This window comes from Cornus florida, unplaced genomic scaffold (genome assembly GCF_030987335.1).
Source record: "Cornus florida cultivar Cherokee Brave unplaced genomic scaffold, ASM3098733v1 CherokeeBrave_3.0.0_Hap2_Chr06, whole genome shotgun sequence".
In the NCBI taxonomy this organism is placed as follows: domain Eukaryota; kingdom Viridiplantae; phylum Streptophyta; class Magnoliopsida; order Cornales; family Cornaceae; genus Cornus; species Cornus florida.
In genome coordinates, this window is record NW_026775576.1 from 74,431,394 (window position 1) to 74,451,192 (window position 19,799).

The window sequence follows — 19,799 nt, forward strand, 5'->3', positions numbered from 1 at the left end:
CCATAACAGTTTTCATGTAATAACACAATCACAAATGTAAATGATCAACATCATAACCAAAGCATCTTAGACATAGAAGATATGTTCATTCCCAAAACATTCATGATATATACAATCATCAATCATGCCATAAGATAGCGCAACAGCCACATAAAACACAACTAACACATCATTATATTCATACTTTTATAACCACTAAATTAAATCAAGTCTAGTCATGTTATAGAATAAATTCAAAAATGAAATTCACAAGGGACAAAGGTTGTAAGCTTTAGTGGAAAGCATGCATTGATTCACACATTTATACACTTGGATATATGATACAATTAGGCATAAAAATTTCAGTTTTTAAGCACATAAAACACTATCATTAGGGAATCTAAAATTTCAGCTTTTTAGCACACAAAACACCATCATTAGAGAAGCTCAAATTTATGTGGTGCTTGATGAAATGCCAAGCCAATGGTCTCAGCTGCAGCAATTTCCTCCATGTCCATGAGGCTTGTTTAGGTATGTTCACCCTCCAAAACCTCCTTCCCTTCAGTAATTAGCATTCAATCCAATCAACCCATAGATTCTTGCTCTTCATCCAAAAAAAATTTCAAATCATCTTTAGGATAGCAGCCTCTTTTCCATAGCACAATATTAGGGACACTCAATCCTCCCTCGGACATTACCTAGGGGCCAACTTGGTAGAGTCGAGCACCCAAAATTCTGTCAATATCATTGATAACCTTTATTGGAAGAATGAAAATGCTTGTCCAGTAGAGGATGATGGCCATGTAAGTAGATTTAATCAACTGTAGCCTTTATGCATATGATAGAGCTCTAGATGTCCAATGATTAATAGTAGATATGATTTTATCCACCAAAGCTTGGCAGTCAGTAGCTTTTAAACCCTTAGAGATGAGAGGCACCCCTAAGTGCCTAATAAGCAAAGAACCTTTTTCAAACCTTAGCATAGAGAGGATTTAAAGCCCAGTAACATGATTAACACTGGAGAAGAAGGCAGAACTCTTCGAGTTGTTGATGGTAGGGCCTGATATGGATGAGAAGGTAACAAGGGCATTTTTCAGAATGTGGTGGACTGACTGGATGTCACTGTGTAAGAACAACATAAAATCATCAGCAAAGCAAAGGTGGCTTATGTTTATGTCTTTGCATCTCCAATGGTAGTGAAAGGAGGGACTATTGGAGATGGTGTGGCGAGAAATGAGAGAGAACACCTCCATAGGAAGCACAAAAAGGGAAGGGGAAAGAGGATCATCTTGCCTAAGGCCCTTTGCACCTTTGAAAAAACCATGAAGTTCCCCGTTAATAGAAACTGAGGGAGTAGTGATGCATTCCTTGATCCGAGAGGTAATAATTGGAGGAAAAAAATCCCAGCTGATGGGAGTCAATCTTCAAGGCAAATTTTGGGTGGGGGTGGGACTGAATGAGAGTGATACCCCTGAAGCAGTTCCTGAGTGAGAAGAATATTGGAAAGTAGATTGTAAGGGGCTGATAAGGTGAGGCAGAGCCATTTTGATCTTATTAACAAGCAGAATTGAGATGCACTTATAAATAGAGTTGCAGTAGGAAATTAATGGGTCTGAAATCAGACAGGGATACCTTTTCTGCATTTTTTTATTTATTGGTGTCCGGCCTCTTAGACAATTCATATTAGCCAATGTGTTATCCATTTTGCTTGTCTGAAATGTAGGTGAAAACTGAAATATCTAAAAGAACACTAAAATATTTCTTTCAATGATGAAAAATAATTCACCACATGCTACATTGCTACTTGGATCTTGCAAAAATGTGTCATTTATTTTAAGTAACTCATTGCCTATTCTGTTCTTACTCATATGCCAACTTTTAACGAAAAAAAAAAACAAAAAAAAACCAAGTTCATATTCTCATGGGACCAGACTAGGTAATATCCTATATATATATATAGGGATTTCAATCGTTCCAGTAGAGTCATAGGGCACAACACATTTCTGTAAAATAGATAACTGTAAACAACATCATAAAACACTGAATAACTACATATTATCTGTCTTCAGATAATGGGTGTGGGCTTTTCCATCCATTTTCCTAGCCAAAGTGTATCTAACGTAATCAACATACTTAACAGTTTTGTACAGTCTAGGGTGATAATCATTCACCACTGCTTCCAGTGGACCAATTTCCACTTCATCGTTTGGCAAAACAAAGGTTGCAACAGAAATTCTTGCCACCTTCTCATTTGTAACAGCTCTGTGCTCAATGCTTTTATACATTCCATTGCTCCAAGCCTACAAAACCAAGAATCTTTTACTGTGGTTACAGAGGGTTATAAGTTTAGCAATTAGATATAAATCTGATCAAATTTTGTTTAGTGGGTACCTCCATTGCATCGCCTATGTTCACAACTATTGCATTTGGAATTGGTTTTACTGGTACCCATCCTCCCTTATGCTTAATTTGGAGGCCAGTGGTCTCATTATCTTGCAGAAGTAAGGTTATGGAGCTAGCATCCAAATGTGGACTAACACCCATGACTAAATCAGGCCTTGAACAAGTCGGGTAGTAGTTAAGTCGCATAGCTTGTTTCATCTCCCCATGATACTCTTTTAGACTCTCTCTTTCCATGCCCATTAACAATGATAAATTGGCAAAGATCTTGTTAGTCACTATCTGCATTTCTGTGGAGTACTCTTCAATTGCTTCTCTGTCAAGTGAAAAATTGAAAATCAACAAAGCATGTTTAGAGATGAGGCCTGCTTGATTCAGTTTTTTGAGAACAATATGTTTTCTGATAACTGAAAATCAGAAAACTGTACAAAATCTGCTTGGTTGACAGTTTCTAGAACTATTTTCTGAAAACTCGGTACCAAGCGGATGTCTATTGATATTTGATACTCATACTTCTCTTTCTTCTTTTTTATTTTAGTTTAGTTTATTCTCAAGTATAATTGTGCACCGGGTGATGGTGTTATCATTGTTATGTTTTTGTAGCCTTTTCATTTATTATCAAAGTTCATCGGGGGATTTCTCTGCTCCCCATAAATCATATGTTCCTATTTTCTAGCTAGATAACTACAATATCTGTTATTTGTGTAGAGAACCAAAGATACATACTTGAAACCTGCTATTGTGGTTGGCCAGTGCTTCATATTCCTGAACTTAGTTGGTAATGTCAACAAGAAAATCAGGTCATTCCAATCAAGTTTTTGCTGATCTGAGACTACATAGCCTTGCCCATATCCTTGAAGACAATTTGTTGCCATTGCGTACTTCTTTTTCTCTATCAAAAGGAGATCGAAAAACACTGTCACAGCAGCCTTCATTTTATGCAACACCTTGTCCGTCACCCCATGATTTGTTATCTACGAAAAATGTGTTTTCATATGAGATAATGTCAAAGAAAATTTCAATCAAAATAAAAAGTGATGAGAAATACCTGAAAGAAACCCCACTCCTTGCAAGCGGAGTCCAATCTTTTTCGTTCATTTTCATCTCCATTAGCAAGCATAGAGAAATTTATGATTGGGATTTCAGATGATACTAAACTTATTTCAGAATCCAGAGGTCCGTTTTCTTGGTTTTGTATGTACCTTTCAGGAACACTTTGAGAATCATTCCTTACTATTTCTTGGACACTCGGTACAGGTATAGAACTTCCCCAACCAAACCCTTGATCATCATGCACTCCTCCATTTTCAACTTTTGAATCCATTGCTCTTCACAGTTTTCGGGGTGTTATTTTACTAGTTGAAGAGCAGATTGCTTGTTTGAATTAATAATGATAGGAATCTGTCCCTCTTCAATCAAAATTATAGATTCCCCTTGGTAGCAATTGGAGTTTTGTTTCTTGTTTGACTCTACCAGATATATTAAATGTAGAAAACTTCTCATTCTAATAATGTTTCTTTTTGTTTTTTTGTTTTGTTTTGTGTTTTTTTGCGTTATCAATACAAGGCAAATTCTTTTGGTGATATCCTTGGGAAATAATCTTTATAATTGATTTTATAAATAAAACCTTCTGCTGTGTTTGTTTTAACATGACATTGTTTTCTATATGCATATGGAGATATGCTGACTAAGACCTTAATGATACATGTTTTATTCCATCACATACCATTTAAACCGGGGTGTTTTGGACATAGTTAGAGTCGAAATCAAGACGACCGAGTTTATTGCGCGCCCCTTGAGACCCCTTAACCACTGGCCACCGGTGCGCGCTGATACTGTGAGTGTTGTTATATACTTAAATAGAGGAAAAATCAGTCTCAAGGGTTCAAAATGGGAGGGAAAGGAATTTTATGACAAGCCCCAAAAAATGAAAGCCTAAAATTCCACTCTCTTGTTTTAGGAGTGACCAGACTTGCACATTAGGAACAATTAACACAAAAAATTGGAACCGAAAATCAATCACTAGACAATAATGGTAAACATGCATTAATAATACTAGCTCTTTGCCGCTCCATTTTTTTCCTTACATATTCCCTCATTCAGGAGGACAGAAGGTGATGGCATACCGAGGAGCCCGGCATGTCTTAAGCCCTGTAGAATCATCATAGGCATAGCTATATGCCCGAGGGCAAATGGCCTTAAAGAGATGAGCAAACACTGTTGGCCTGCAACTTTTCGGGCTAGCAAACTCCCCGGTGCAGCAATACCTAGCTGAATTTGTGGCCAAACAAGCACTCTCGCAACCCACCACCTTCCCCTCCCTCTTCACCACCAAATTTGAAGGACAACAAACATTCAAGTCGGCCTCACACGCCGCCACGCCACAGCCAACGCCGCCACCAATTGGGGTCATTGATACCGGGAGGTTGAACCCATCAACCAAACTCACATCATAGTAATGTAAGGCAGATTCAGGGGTTCCAAGGGTCATTTCAACTAGGGTTGCTGGTGGTTTTCCACCAGTGGCCATGCATTGTAGTAAGCCGGCACAGTCCCCGGTCTGGCACGAGCCTTTATTGGTTTTTTGGTCGAAGCAGCAGCCTTGTCTTCCCCATATTCTTCCGGACCATTGCTCAGGGACTTGGACCACGGCTTGCTCGCCAGAGTGGAGATGGAAGCCGCCGTCATTGGGGGTCAGGTGGCCTGCACTGCCGAGGATTCCGGGCCATACACTGTCCTTGCAGTTGTTAATGATGATGAGTTGAGTCCCATCTGCAAGACAAACATTAAAAGCTAGCCATAGATCATATCAACTCTAAAGCTGTACCAATAACCTCGACTCCTTGTGAGGTTGAGGTTTCGAGCCATTTGTAAGATGTGAGTACTTATCTAACCCGAAAAAAAAAAAAAAAAAAAAAAAAAAAAAAAAAAAAAAAAAAGTTGTTATTATTAAAATGGAAGGAGAATTGTTTTGAGAAAATGTTGTGCTGGATCATGTATATGCTTGTGATCACACACACATTGTAAGTGTGTGTGTGTGAGAGAGAGAGAGAGTATACCTGCAAAGGAGAGGGAAATATACAGAGAGAGGAGCAAGAAGAGATGCAAGGAAGTTGGCATTTTGTTCTGTTTTGGTGAAGAAAATGGAGAGAGAGGCTCCTTGTTATGCAATCATGAAAGGTTTAACTCCTCCAACCGCATGAGAAAGGAAGGACGGACGGTTTTGAAACGGAGCCAAACAGTTCTCACTTCTCACTTTTCCTTTTCTCACTTCCACTTGTTCCAAGACCCTCGCTTTTGATGGGGAAAATATACCGTTAAGCCTTTTAAAATTCATTTATGTCTTAATTAATATCCATTTTGATTGGGGATATTCTAGCCTTCTGATAAGGGGGTGCACAAGAAAACCATTGAAACCCATTCGAATCAAATCGAACCGTCGCTTTGCTTTGGTTATTTTATTGTTTGATTCACGTTCTAAAATTAAAAATTGTTAGTTTACGATTCTGATTTTAATTCTAAGTCTATTAAGATCGAACTAAATAGTAAACTAGTTCGATTTTATATTTCAATTATTCTAGTTCTAGTTTCAATTTTTTTAAGAACTCTTAGAATCAATTTGATACTAATTTAAGGTACGAACTAAAGTAATGTGAATCTCTACTTCTTGATGCATTCACCATAAGAGGACGAAGCTGCTATGTTGTTGTTTTTCTACTTTAAACATCAATATTTCATTTAATTCCCTTTTATTTTGTTTTTGGTTTTTTGTTTTCTTCCCTTCTTAGATTTAAGTTATTTTTTTCAAAATAAGATAACCATTTTGGCCATGGTTAAAAAAATATAAAAGTTATGCTCTATTCCTTTGGAAAGAAAAAAATTAGATAGAAGTGAGAGACGAATAGATGGATGAGAAAAATTAGAAGACAACAAATTCATAATTTACTATATTCATTAAGAGAGAATGAGATATAAAATTTTAGAGATTATACACTAATTTAAAATTTTATATAATTTAAGATAATATTTAATTTAAAATTTTTATAATAATTAACTTGTCTTCTCTCAAGTTTTTTAAGCCTAAAAGACCGCTTACCACGTACCTAATTCCACTGCCTTTTAAAACTGCTATTGAGAACTTTATTCAAAAAAACCAATCATATATCTCTTACTTTTTCAAATTTCTTCTCTTTGCAGCATTAGATTCTTTCGCCGTGGGTCCTAAATTATGTTTAAATTTATATATTTATTTATTATTAATTATTTCCAAAAGCTGGAGCAAAGAAGCTAAACGACAGAAAAATCAGCGGCGACAATGGTCCGTGAAATATGGGGGCCAATAGTATGATTGCACGATAGATAAGGCTTGTTTGAAAAAATAATCATAGATGGTGCTCTCCATGTGAAATTTTTCAAGGTTGCAAGCTGTATGCAGCAATCCTCGGGATTTTCAATTGTTCAACGTGTCATTTGTTGATTTTAGCCGTATAATAATTCAGTTAGACCTAATAATTATGAATAGAATGTTTAATCCCATGTCACACTATTCTTCTCAATTGATACCCCTCTTATGTTTCCACACACTTTCACTTCTTTTGTTTTTTCTGAGTATGGTTTTCTCGATACCGTTAGATACACCATCATTTTTCAAGTTCAATAGACAACTCGAATCAGTCAATTTACATTCACTTTGTCCAAATTTATTACACCGCGATCTCAAATTATATTTATAGCTTAATTTTACCGCTTTCACGCTCATACTCTCAAATTTGCTCTCGCTTTCGCTCTTACTTCCGTTTTATGTGACTTAAGTTTAATCAAATAATATCTTAACAACCGAATTCAATAATCATTTGACTCACAAATTGAATTTGAATTGTAATCAATTCATCCGGCATTACTAACCATTAATTGAATCGATAATAAATGAATAATGATAGGTATATATCTTTAATTATCATATCAGAAATGGTAGATACATATTTACTATTATTCTTTGATTTTTTATTTTAAAATTAAAAATGACTACATAAGATCTAAATATTATCCTTACATTAAACATATATTATTTAGTGTTATATATCTATATCTATATATATATATATATATATATATATATATATATATTTGTGGGGAAAAGGAGGGCAAAGAATGGGTGAGTCGAACATGTGCTCTCACATGACTCAGATTTACTTTTACAATTCTCTTTCTAAAATGAAAGTTTTGTTACCAAAGCTTTTTTTGAGGGTAAGAAGAATCATGGGTATAGTCCTAATGAAGCTCATATATCATATGCATTGTAGCATTGGAGTCACCATAATTCGTAATTACAAAATCAGAAAAGTAATAAATAAGGATAATAATTTTTTTAGAAAAAATTCAATTTCTTAATTTTTACTTTTCAAATTTTGTAATTATAGATTATTTGTGTATTTGTGATTGGACTATATCAATCGTAAGTAATTATGACCTACTCATTGATGAGTAGGCAAGTCTTGTCCAAAAAAAAAAAAATTACTAAGAGTATTGGATATGTTCTGAATGTAGCCATCAAAGTAAGTAAGTTTAGGGTGAGCCATATGTCATGAAATATAACAAATCAACTTATGAAAATTACTTTTTATATATATATATATTTTTTTGTTATATGGTAAACTTTCTGTTTACGCTAAAATCGGCTCCTAAGATCCGATCTTAAATTGAGATGGAACAGGCGTGCCAGAACCAAATATATGGTTCAATGTGTGAATTGTCAACTTTAGTCCCTTTGAGGGAGTTGACTTTCAGACGATTGTGAGGAAAAAGGGAACAGAAAAATTCCTCTTTGGGTTCAAAATTGCCTTAGGTAAAAGGACTTTCCAGTGAACGTATCAAGATAATAGAAAGGGGAAGAAATAGATATAGAAAGTGATAGGGAGAAACAGATATAGGGAGATAAATAGAACGAGACTGAATTAGAGAGGGAGAGATAGATATAGCAATGATGCTATTTGAGGAAAGTGCTTGAGAAAGCAAACAAAATAAAAAATTGATTCTGAGGGTGCTGGACCTCTTGCACAACATGCCTCTTTATTTATTTATAGAGTAAACAATAAAACAAAAATCCTAAATACATGCATTCTAGTTGTATTCCAATACATTTAAATAATTGTTCAAATCTAACTAATCCTAACTAAATACTAACTCTTATCTTTATTTGAACACCAGATAAATATATAGCCCTTATCTAACGTATTTAAAATTCAAACATCTTTTATCCTGTCTGTAATGCTCTTGTATGTAACCTTGCTCCTTTAAAATTCCTGCCATGTCATTCAACCAACAACGCATGAAACCCAACACTCTCCTAACTGTATTAGACCACCCCAAACAAAGACCAGCTCAATGATTCACCAAAATATCTTATAGCCCACTCTCATTGTTGCATGTTTCGGCCCATTATCCTCTCGGCCCAATCTTTCAACATATCATTGCTTCACAGGTTTTACACTCTTGGCCCATATTACTACTTACTTCACTATTCATCAAATCTAATTAGGGCCAGGACCCAATTACCAAAATGGGTACTGAGGACATTCGGATTTATGGATCCATGAGTGGGCCGAAGATGGGTCTACAACCCAAATGCCAAAATGGGTGTCAACAATGCCCCCCAATTTTGGTAGCCGTTTTAGCCCTTCAGCTTCCAAAATTTGAATACACCCATTGCATTGGGACATTGCAAACATATCATATAATCTCTTGAGTTATATCAGGAGTAGATTTCCCAAAAATGCCGATCACACTAACCCATCTTGTCATACATTAATTACATTATGATGATCCTTTCATTTTTCACTAAAAACACATCTCTTCTCTCATTTGAACGAAACTCTGCAAACGACAGAAGCAAAGTGATTTGACCTTAGAAAATCCCTCTTCCGAAGCAACATCGCACACCCAAATGACAAAATCTGTAATCAAAACCCTAGCCCCTACCGACCTGAATACCACCACCTTGATCGATATCATAGAGAACGCTAAAGGACTTGGCCCAGTGTTTCTTAATCGATTTCCTCCTTTATTATCCTCGATTTATCCCCAAGCCGAGCAACAACTTTCCTTCTCAAAACCTCTCTATCTGACAGCGGAAGGGGATAGACCAACCCTCTCTGTTAGAAATTGGCATCCACCAATGCTCCAATGGAACGACTGGGTGGATCATGTATCAGCAGCGAAAGGATAGCAGTGGAAAAGGATGGGAATTTACGACCTCATCCAGCTCAGTAAGATCCCTTTTACTTTTGACCAAGCCTTGTTTTTTGCTTCTTTACACTTTTGGTCTCCCACAACCAATTCACTACACTTGTACTGTGGTATGATGGCTCCTACCTTGAGGGATGTCTGTTTTTTAATGGGGTTAAAGCCTGGGGGAGATGAAATCAATTATCTCCTTCAGGATGAAGAGATCTCTTTTTATTTTCCAGAACAAAAAGGGGCTAAACCCTATGTGCAATCACATGGTCCTTTCTTAAAAGAAATGTTAGGGGAAAAAGGGACCGATGTAGATGAACAAGAACATATATGGTTTCTACTATTGTGGTTATGTAGATATCTGTTGTGTGCCCCTGCCATTCAGATCACCATGGACCTTACTCAACTGGCCATTGCCCTATCGAAAGGAAAACCCATGGTACTAGCTCCGTTTCTCTTAGCTTCTTTATACAGAGGCTTATCTGACCTCATTACGTCCAACTTTTCAAAGTCTGGAGGACCACTTTGGCATTAACAATTCTGGTTACATGCATATTTTCCTGAACTAGCTCTTCCCATTCAACTTGCTCCAAATGATCCTTTGCTGTCTTTCGGATATGCTAGAGTCTAACCCAAAGACCATTCCTTTAATGACTGTTTTCAATTTTTCTACCATCAATGCAAGATCAGGACTTAATCCCAATTCCTTCCTTTTTCCAAATGTCAACTAGCTCCATCTTGGTTGTTTCCTCCTACTGTTGAGTCTTCACCTGAACAAATTGACCTTTATATCACTTCATGGGACCATTTCTTGATTGCAAGAGATATACCTTGTAATACCGTTGCTCCCAATTTGCCCAAGAGCCGAACTGGGGTTGAGTTTTACAACCCAGCACAGTTAGCTCGACAATTTGGATTAACCCAAATGATCCCAGTGCCTCCCCATTTTTCTTACAACAAGAACTATCACAAGCGGGTTAAGCTCTCAAACAGTGAACAAATTCAAGATGTTACCAATCGATTTACCAATGTCTTCAAGAATTTCAGTACAAGTCCTTTCTAGAAAAACCGTATACAGATCCAAGCTTTGAAACTTGGTGGGTTTTATATATCAAGTTTACCAGGACTGTAGAATCCAGTCAACTTATGTCCACCCTCCTTGGTTCCTACAAATTCATATCCCTCAATTTTCAAGATGTGGATTCCATTAAACCCGTTGATCTTACTACCGCTCCTGAGCCAGAGAACATAACAAATATTGCACCAACTCGTCCTCCTCCTACAGCTCATGCAGGTAGGACTAGATCTCGCTCTTGACAAAGTAAGTTTTATATCCTTGTCTTTTCCACAATACTTCTGTTTGGTTTATATGATCACTTAACAATGGATAACATAATTCCAGGCACATATTCCAATGCACCAGAGAAATCTGCTACCAAATCTGAAGAAACTCGCATTGATTTCTATGTTCCTTTGCAAATTATTCCCCCATCTTCGGCCACTCAGGTAATACTCCTAATTGAGTCATATATATCCTTTTTGATGCATACCATTCCCTTACTTAAACTTCTTCTCCAGAAAGCTACAAGAAGGAAAACCATAGGAAAGAAACCCAAAAAGTCAAGAGCCAAGAGACACTTTGATTTGATTGATGATGATGAAACGGATAATGATAAAGTCATCTCTAAGAAGAAGAAACCTGCTACCGAATCTCCCAATGTAATTTATTTGTTGCCTGATCTTATATATATTACTCCTTGAATATAATTAAATCGGCATTATTTTCAGAAAGCTCCAGTCTCCTCAGATCAAAAATCAATTCAGGAAATCTTTACTGATCATGTCGAAGATGAAGACAAAATTGAAGTATCAGTAGGACAAAAGTTAAGGTCTCCAGTGTCTTCCCCAAACCTGGCTGCAACTTTAATTGGTGAACAAATTGGAGATTCTGATGAAGTACGTATAATATATATATATATATATATATATATATATATATATATACATTTCTTTTATGACCTGTTCTTGTAAACTTATTATAGTTATGGCATATTTCAGGTACAACAACGCTCGGCTATTCCAACTAATCCTGTCAGTACTAACCCAAGCTCTCCTTTTGCAACCCTTGACTCTTTATTTGATTCTGTCTTTGACTCACCTGATCTTGAACCTCCTGAATTTCCAACTAAACAAACCTTTGACACACCCCCAGAAGTAACAAAAGCCATCTAGATCATATCCCAAATGGTGCAACAAGACTTGTCTTTAGCCTCTTCATTCAAAAATGAGCTAACTAAAACCTTGTCCTTCTTGAGTAGTTACCCAAGATTCTCTTTAGGTGACCAAGCTCTCTTCAAGAACTTCCAACTTCAAGTCCCTTCCATGATTACTACTTATGCCGAGTCTACTCAAACTCTCAACCATTATGCTGCTCAAACCCAAGAAAAAGAACTGTTTGCTCAATCTTTGAAAAATGGAAAAGAATTGCACTTGTCATTGAAAAGAGAAGCTGCTAAACTGGATGCAAGGGAGAAAAAGCTTTAAGCACAACTAGCTCAGCTTCAAAAAGACAAATCACAACTCAGTAACAAAGTGGCAGAACTAAAGAAAGAAGCAGAAGTTGCTGCCCCAAGGTTCAAAGCACTCCAGACTCGAATGCCAAAGTTGGAGTAGTCCAAGAAGCAGGTAGAAGTGAAACTCAATCAGACCAGAGTATCATGGGCAAGTTTTAAAGCCCAATTTGAAGAATTTCATCAGAACTTTAATCAACCTTGAATTTTTATCATCTCATGATAATTATTATGGATCTGTAATGTGGTTTTCTAACAATCTTTTGGAAGTAAGGTAGTTTTCTTTGAACAATCTAACTATTATAATATATATTAATACTACTACTTATTTATCATAGGAGCAAATTTTATCTTTACATACCTTGCATAAAAATACAATCCACACGATTTTGACTTACTAGAATTTTCTTTTCTTCTATGAGCTCAAAAATAGTTGGCTTATATTTTTTAAGGTATCTCCCATTTATTGGCCTCTCATGGATTTCACCATCTAGATCTTTTAACCTGTAAGCTCCTCCATGCAATACTTGATGAACTAAATATGGACCCTTCCAAGTAGGTGACCACTTGCCAATAAACTCTATCCACCTTCCCAGGTGGAAGAATTGTTTGCCATACCATATCGCTTTCTACAAATGACTTGAACTTCACCCTTTTGTTGTAAGCCCTCATTACTTTTGCTTTATGTACTATAAGGTGATCCAAAGCAAGTTTTTGGACTTCATCTAAGTCTTTCAACTCGGCAAGCATAGCTTCGTTATAATCGGCAGGTATGAGATTATGTTGCAAAGCTACCCTTGCCGATTTAACATTTAACTCAATCGGCAACACCGCATCATGACCAAATGTTAGCCGATATGGAGTTGTTCCCATACTTGTCCTTTTTAAGTTTCTATAAGCCCATAAAGCCTCTGAAAGGGTTTCATGCCAACGCCTCGGCTTGTCTTTTATCATTTTCTCAATAATTTTAATAACAACTTTATTTGAAGCCTCAACCTGACCATTCCCTTAAGCATAATAGGGTGTTAAAGTTACCATTTTTACCTGCATATCACGGCCAAGTTGTAATACTTTATTTGCTCGAAAAACAGAACCATTATTGACAACAATTATTTCCGGTAATCCAAATCGATGAAAGATATGTCGCTCCAAAAACAGTATAACGGTATTATGAATTACCGATACATATTCCTCAGCTTCTACCCATTTAGTAAAGTAATCGGTAGCTAGAATAATCCAATGATGACCCTTAGATGAAGGAGGATTAATCTTGCCAATTAGATCCATAGCCCAACCTCTGAAAGGCCATGGTTTAACTAGTAATTGCATTTCTATCGCTGGGACCCACTGCAATGGACCATGTTTTTAACAATCTATACAGCCTTTTGCATAAGTCATACAATCTTTTCTCATTCTTGGCCAATAATATCCATATCGGCGTATCAACCACCTCATTTTTATGCTAGCTTGGTGTGCTCTACATATCCCTCCATGTACCTCAGCCATAATCTTCAAACCTTCAAACTTGCTAATGCACTGAAATAACAAACCATCATCAGCCGATCTTCTATAAAAATCTCCATTCATAAGCACATAATCGACTGCACTTCTTTTAATTCTTCGATCGGCTTCAGGAGTTAGATGTTGCAAGAACAAGATGTAAGGGATTCGCCAATCATTATCATCCAATTCGGCAACATCAGTGGCAAAGACTTCTTCCATAATTTGATTTCTTGTTTCAGTTGATGGAAGAGATCGGCGTGTAATCTTTATTACTCTTTCCTTCATACCACTCGGCACCCTAACTCCTGAAGCTATCTGTGCTAAATCATTAGCTATTTTATTCATGGCCCTTGGTCTATATTTCAAAGTTACATTGTGAAATTGGTTGACCAATTAGGTTACCAATGAATGGAATGGTCTTAATTGCCAATTCAAACATCTAAAGTCTTCTGAGATTTGATTAATCACTAAACTCGAATCTCCCACAATGTGGACATCTGATGAGCACTGAAAAGTGCGTATTTAAACCCTTTAAGCTTAGGCATTCTAGTACCTTTATCTATCTTACTTTACCGTTTTAGATTGATTTCGTATTATTTCCATTTTCAGGCACTTATCCCGAAAATAAGCTAACTCAGCCAAATAAGAGCTTAATTGAAGCAATTCTGGGATTAATTAAAGAAAAAAGCAAAGTGGAGGAAGAAAGAAGCAAAATGAAGCAAAACAGCAAGTTCGATCGATCCAAGTCCAAGGTTCGATCGATCGAACATTGATCGATCTCAGCACTTAAAGATAGATCCAAGCCTTGATCCAAAGCACTTAAGTCCAAAAGTTCGATCGATCGAACACCTTTGTCCTTATCCAAATAATTGATCCTATCCACGGCTGTACCACCCACCAACCATTTTTGTCCTTTTCCCATAAATATCTCCCATAAATATCTCGGATTTGTCTTTTTCCGAAAAGCTCAGCCAGTTGGATCGATCCAGCCTAAGTTCGATCGATCTCACTTACTTTCGATCGATCTCACTTCCTTTCGATCGATCGAACTTCCTCCAGTTCAAAAAAGTTAAAATTCCATCTCATTAAAAGTTGCCCTTTATCCAATCATTAGGGAATATTATGTGCACGACCCTAGCTCATTTTGGGTGTCATTTTGACCTACCTATATAAGGATAAGGATTGTTTTTTTAAAAAAGGAGCCAACATTATTTTTATATCATCTCCTGGAGAGGAAGTTTAAAGGAGGAGGAGGCTAGAGACACCATTAGAGATCTTCATCAGCAAGGAGCAAACCCCTTCCATGGAGTTAGCCTTTGAGGGTTGGAGCATCTTCACCATGAGTGGCTAGACATCCTCTTGGGGCTAGAGTTAGCCCCAAGCATGCTTTCTATATCTTAATCTTGTGTATTATTGAGGGATTAGTGTTGTAATTAATATTTTGACACTTTGATATATATAGATCTTGTTTAATCAATGATTTGTGTAGTTTAATGCTTCCAATTGATCATTTCATTATATCTATATGTCTATGTATGCTAGAATTAATGTTCATGTTCTTGTCTCTAGATTTTGTGTTGTTGATACATGTCTATGTGTATTAATGCCATGGATTTGGAGATTGTCAAAACATAGTGCTTAAAGGAATGCTTTGTGATTCTCTTGATGGTTCATGCTTATCTCTTGATGGATTATGCTTCTCCCCTAGTTTATTTTCATGCTAGTAGCTTAGATGTAGTGTAGTTGTAGTGTACTGTTAAATGGGAGGACAATCCATGCTTGTTGTTTGATGTTCTAAGCTTTTGAATACAAGTAGCATATGTCTCTAATTTTGTGTTGTTTTTGGATTGTGAGCCTAATGAAAGGATTAATGACTTGTTTTAATTTATTGTGCATTTCACATGTTGTTTAGACAATATATGCTTCATTGCTTAGACATATTATGCCTTTCACATGACGTTTAGACAATACATGTTTAACTAGTCATCCTTACTTGTTGAATCAACCAAATACACACACACCAATATTGCAACACCCTAATTACCCTCATTAATTACTTGTCAATAATATAGAAATGCATTGCTTGGTGGTGATCTCTAAACCCCAAGACTCTTCTCTCTCTTACTTACTCTTAATTGCACTCTTTTGCTATTACTTAGTTTAATTTAGTGACTCTTTAATTAACCAACCAACCAATTGTTTGATCACTCGACCTACTAACCCTAATAGTAATTCCACAATAAACTCCGATATTGCTCAATCCCCATAATCCCTTGGGACGATCCCTACTCACTCTTGTTGTGTTAGTAGTAGTGTTGGTAGTGGTTTTTATAAATTTAAACTTGACCCAAAAAGCTTTCCTTGAACCGCATATCCACATTAATCAATTTGGCATTCACGGAACGGCCGCCGTCAAATTTTGGCGCCGTTGCCGAGGATTTCTTGAATAGATTTGGCAACGTCGGATTTGTGGAATTGATTAGGATTAGTACTCTTTTGATCATGTTTTTACTTTATTTTTATTTTTCTTTTTGGTTACTTATTGTGTTGTTCTTACTTAACTAGGTGCATTGTTGGAGAAGAAACAAGCAAAGGAGCCATTGAGCATTTAATTCAAATAAGCAAAGAAAGGAAAAATGCTAAAAACTTTTAAAATTTTGCTAAGCTAAACTTTAAAATTTGGAGTTGAAGTGCTAAAGGACCTTTGTGAGACTTTCTTTACTCAATTCCTTAGTTAAATCGTTGGCCCGCGTGGAGGCTTTGATAAGCGCCGAATATTGCATATTCAAGCGCCCTTAGTTGCATTAGCTAAGTCCATTATTTGATTATTTTATATAGATTAACTTCATTTGCATGTTTTTATATATTTTCAGGCTCATTGGCCAAAAAGGAGCAAAAATGATGTTTTGTTGATTCTTTGAATACCACTGTGCTCAAGACTGAAGTTCTGGCAGCAGTGGAGTTTGACCTTGCTTGCCATTTTTGACCTAACAAACTTGAGAAATGAACTTCCATTAAAACATAGCATATTTAGAACTTTGAATTAGCTTTCCAAATCTTCAAACGGTTCATCATTTGGAGTTCAGAGCAGAAAGTTATGGCTGTTTTACCAAAGTAGTGCAAAACAGGTCAAGAGAAAGGAGCAAGCTGATGGAACTTCAAGCGCTCGAAAGGCTTACTTCGAGCACTCAAACTTTGGGCAGAATGCTCTCCGGGATCCATCACTTCAGCCCACTTGCTCCTTGATTCCCTCATTTCTGATTTCCATCTTTATGGGTTGGTTGGAGATGTCTTTTTAGTAGGAGTTGAGCTTTGTTTGGTAGGGTTTGGTAGGATAATTTCTACAAGAAGGTTAGGGGAACCACATATAACAAAAATCATATCTCATCTTACAAGATTTCTAGAGAGAGAAGGAGGAGGAAAAGATTGAGTTCTTGAAGCTATAACAAAGGAGCTCGAAAATGAAGGGATCTTCCGAGCTTCTTCCTTCTTCTAAGGCTCCCATGGTAACTAAACCTCCATCTAAGGAGGTGATGAGGCCCCTCCCTTGTAAGCATGCTCTAATTTAGGCTATATTTTAGGGATGACAATGTATATTCTATGGTCTTTTCATAACCAAGAGCACTTCGTTTGTTGTAATGAATGTTGATATATGTATGGATGATTTCTGTAAGTTGATTATCTTGTTTTAGATGATGTCTTATATTAATCATATTGCTTGAGTTTTCATGGTGAGAATGGAGACAAGGTTATGAAATGATTTAATGGCATATTGATAAGTACTTTGATAGATCATTGCTTAAGTGAAGCCTTTGATAGTTTATGCTTATTTCTTACCTTCATGTGCTTCATCATTTTATCTAGGGCTTGATAATCTTTCATTCAAGTAAATATGGTTAAGCTATGCCTTAGTTAGGTAGTCTAAACATGTTAACCTTTGATGGATCATGCTTGCTTGAGATTTAATGTGCATCTTGTTGATTATATGGCAACTATGTGTTGCTATATATTTCTTGACCATCATATATTGTTTTTCCCCCAATTTAGCTCTAATCTAGCATGTATATAGGGATGGAGGCGAATCAACTTCCCTAGTCCTCTTTACTTGTATTTCATCTCCTTTAAACTCTTGCAAACTTTTATTTTATGTATCTTAATTTCATAGCTTAAGTGACAACTAACAAATCCTCTATGAACACCCCGTATCATTCTAAAAAGACTCTAGACACTTAGGTTGCCATAGATTGGCGCAGTCCTAGTGGTTCGACTTACCCGACCAATAGCCCTATTTTACAATGATTCGTGCTATTGCGAAGGTTGATTTATTATAAATCGAATTCTCAACTGATCAATTTTTGGCGCCCTTGCCGGGGACTACAAATGGTTTAGCAACCGAAGTTTTAGGGTTAATTTAGTGTGATTGTTAATATCATGAATTGTGAATATTCTTGTGTAATTTGACCATCTTGTGTTGTAAGTGAGATTCTAGGGACTCGAAGCTTGCCGAGGGAAAGCTAGCTAATTTGTAAGTCTAGGGGACTCCAGGTAAGTTTCTTGACCTTCTAGTTTCGAAATTGTGAATATTGTGCATTTGTTAAATTTAGTGATAATTTAGTTTTGAAGCCCTTGTTGAGGTTATTATCTTGTTTAAATTTCGTGTACAAGCATCGGTCCTTGTCTTGGCCATTTAATTTCTGTCTTGATAATTGAGGAGAATGGGAACATCGTATGTGGAGTTGTGAATGATGAATAGTTGCGTTGATAGCATTATGTATTGTTAATGTTTGGCCGTAGATCACTCTCCCTACCAACTCTTGACTCGCCAGTTGACATAAATTCACTTGAAAGAACTCTTAGACGAAACCTTAGGGAATCTTCTAGCGTAAGAGAACTTGAAACTGAATTTAACACAATGGCTGAAAATGTAGGAGATGTCAAAAATGAGGGAATTAATAATGATAGGGCCGAAATTCCAAATGTAGAGCCAATGACTCTTAGGGACCATTTCATCCGTACTACATATGCTTCACTTTCATGCATAGTGATGCCAAACATCGATGCGGCTCAATATGAAATCAAATCAAGTACCATTCAAATGCTTCCATCTTTCCATGGCCTTGATAATGAAGATCCGTATAAGCATCTTGATGAATTCCTTAAAATTTGTTCGACCATCCGGTTGAGAGGTTTTCCTGAGAATGCACTCCATCTGCATCTTTTCCCATTTTCTTTAAAAGATAGGGCAAAGTATTGGTTAAACTCACTCACTCCAAATTCCATCACTTCTTGGGCTCAATTACAGCAAGAATTCCTTAAAAAGTATTATCCGGTGAGTAAAACCAACCAAATGAGGCGTTCCATTCTTAGCTTCTCTCAAACGGATGGAGAACAACTCTACGAGACTTGGGAAAGGCTACAAGATTTTCTTAGAAAATGTCCACATCATTTGATTCCAAAATGGCAATTAGTGCAAGCTTTCTATGTTGGCTTAACCGAACCCCATAGATTCATGGTTGACTCTTCTTGTGGTGGGATGTTCATGTCCAAGAATGCAGATGAGGCTTGGACCCTACTAGAGAATTTAAGCGAAAATTCACTTTAACATAATTCTCGTAGGGCTCCGACCTCAACCAATGCAAAGAACACCAACCCTTGTTAGCCAAAATCAATAAAGGAAGAATCATCTCAAGTGGATGCCATAGCTCATAAATTCTATCAATTGATAGCACCACATCTCTCTCCTTCATTATCTCAAAATTCGGCAAGTTCGGTATGCTCATCATGTACTAGTCCATTCCATCTCATGGAAGATTGCCCCACAACGGAGCAATTTTCCAATCCAAATCAAGAGCAAGCTAATGCCATGTTCTTAAGATCCGGGAATGATCCTTATTCCAATACCTACAATCCGGGATGGCGTGATCACCCGAATTTCTCGTGGAGGCAACAAGCCCCACAAAATTCGCAATTCCAAAATACGGGGCATCAAAATCAGCCCCCTCCTCAATTTCAAAATAGGCAATTTCCAGCCTCTTCAAGCTACCGTCCTCCGTACAATCCAAATGTCTCCAATCAACCTCCGGTGTACCCAACTGATGAAATTGTGGCTGCAAA

At 36.8% G+C, this 19,799-nt stretch overlaps 4 protein-coding genes across 4 annotated transcripts; all 4 read right to left on the minus strand.

Moving 5' to 3' along the window:
* Positions 1 to 1,672: 1,672 nt before the first annotated feature.
* On the minus strand, positions 1,673 to 3,703 carry LOC132314928 (protein SRG1-like). Its single transcript, XM_059813700.1, has 4 exons — positions 3,428 to 3,703; positions 3,106 to 3,353; positions 2,371 to 2,695; positions 1,673 to 2,279 (listed from the first exon to the last, which is right to left on the minus strand). Exons 1-4 carry the CDS (start codon positions 3,701 to 3,703, stop codon positions 2,028 to 2,030), a joined length of 1,101 nt encoding a protein of 366 aa, XP_059669683.1. The 3' UTR covers positions 1,673 to 2,027.
* Positions 3,704 to 4,381: 678 nt separating this feature from the next.
* Positions 4,382 to 5,640, minus strand: LOC132314929 (thaumatin-like protein). The gene is made up of 2 exons (XM_059813701.1): positions 5,439 to 5,640; positions 4,382 to 5,151 (listed from the first exon to the last, which is right to left on the minus strand). The coding sequence occupies exons 1-2, from the start codon at positions 5,497 to 5,499 to the stop codon at positions 4,475 to 4,477; spliced, it is 738 nt and encodes a 245-aa protein (XP_059669684.1). The 5' UTR covers positions 5,500 to 5,640; the 3' UTR covers positions 4,382 to 4,474.
* Positions 5,641 to 12,665: 7,025 nt separating this feature from the next.
* LOC132314352 (uncharacterized) lies at positions 12,666 to 13,469 on the minus strand. The gene is made up of 2 exons (XM_059813228.1): positions 13,227 to 13,469; positions 12,666 to 13,178 (listed from the first exon to the last, which is right to left on the minus strand). The coding sequence occupies exons 1-2, from the start codon at positions 13,467 to 13,469 to the stop codon at positions 12,666 to 12,668; spliced, it is 756 nt and encodes a 251-aa protein (XP_059669211.1).
* A 78-nt stretch (positions 13,470 to 13,547) lies between these two features.
* Positions 13,548 to 14,030, minus strand: LOC132314353 (uncharacterized). The gene has a single exon (XM_059813229.1). The coding sequence runs from the start codon at positions 14,028 to 14,030 to the stop codon at positions 13,548 to 13,550; it is 483 nt and encodes a 160-aa protein (XP_059669212.1).
* Between the last annotated feature and the right edge of the window lie 5,769 nt (positions 14,031 to 19,799).

Coding starts and splice junctions, on each gene's coding strand:
- LOC132314929 (XM_059813701.1), bottom strand. CDS start 5,499: ATGCCAACTTCCTTGCATCTCTTCTTGCTCCTCTCTCTGTATATTTCC. Junction 5,152..5,438: donor TATTTCCCTCTCCTTTGCAG/GTATACTCTCTC, acceptor TTTGTCTTGCAG/ATGGGACTCAACTCATCATC.
- LOC132314353 (XM_059813229.1), bottom strand. CDS start 14,030: ATGAATAAAATAGCTAATGATTTAGCACAGATAGCTTCAGGAGTTAGG.
- LOC132314928 (XM_059813700.1), bottom strand. CDS start 3,703: ATGGATTCAAAAGTTGAAAATGGAGGAGTGCATGATGATCAAGGGTTT. Junction 2,696..3,105: donor ACCACAATAGCAGGTTTCAA/GTATGTATCTTT, acceptor TTCACTTGACAG/AGAAGCAATTGAAGAGTACT. Junction 2,280..2,370: donor ACATAGGCGATGCAATGGAG/GTACCCACTAAA, acceptor TTGGTTTTGTAG/GCTTGGAGCAATGGAATGTA.
- LOC132314352 (XM_059813228.1), bottom strand. CDS start 13,469: ATGGATCTAATTGGCAAGATTAATCCTCCTTCATCTAAGGGTCATCAT. Junction 13,179..13,226: donor AACTTGGCCGTGATATGCAG/GTAAAAATGGTA, acceptor GGGAATGGTCAG/GTTGAGGCTTCAAATAAAGT.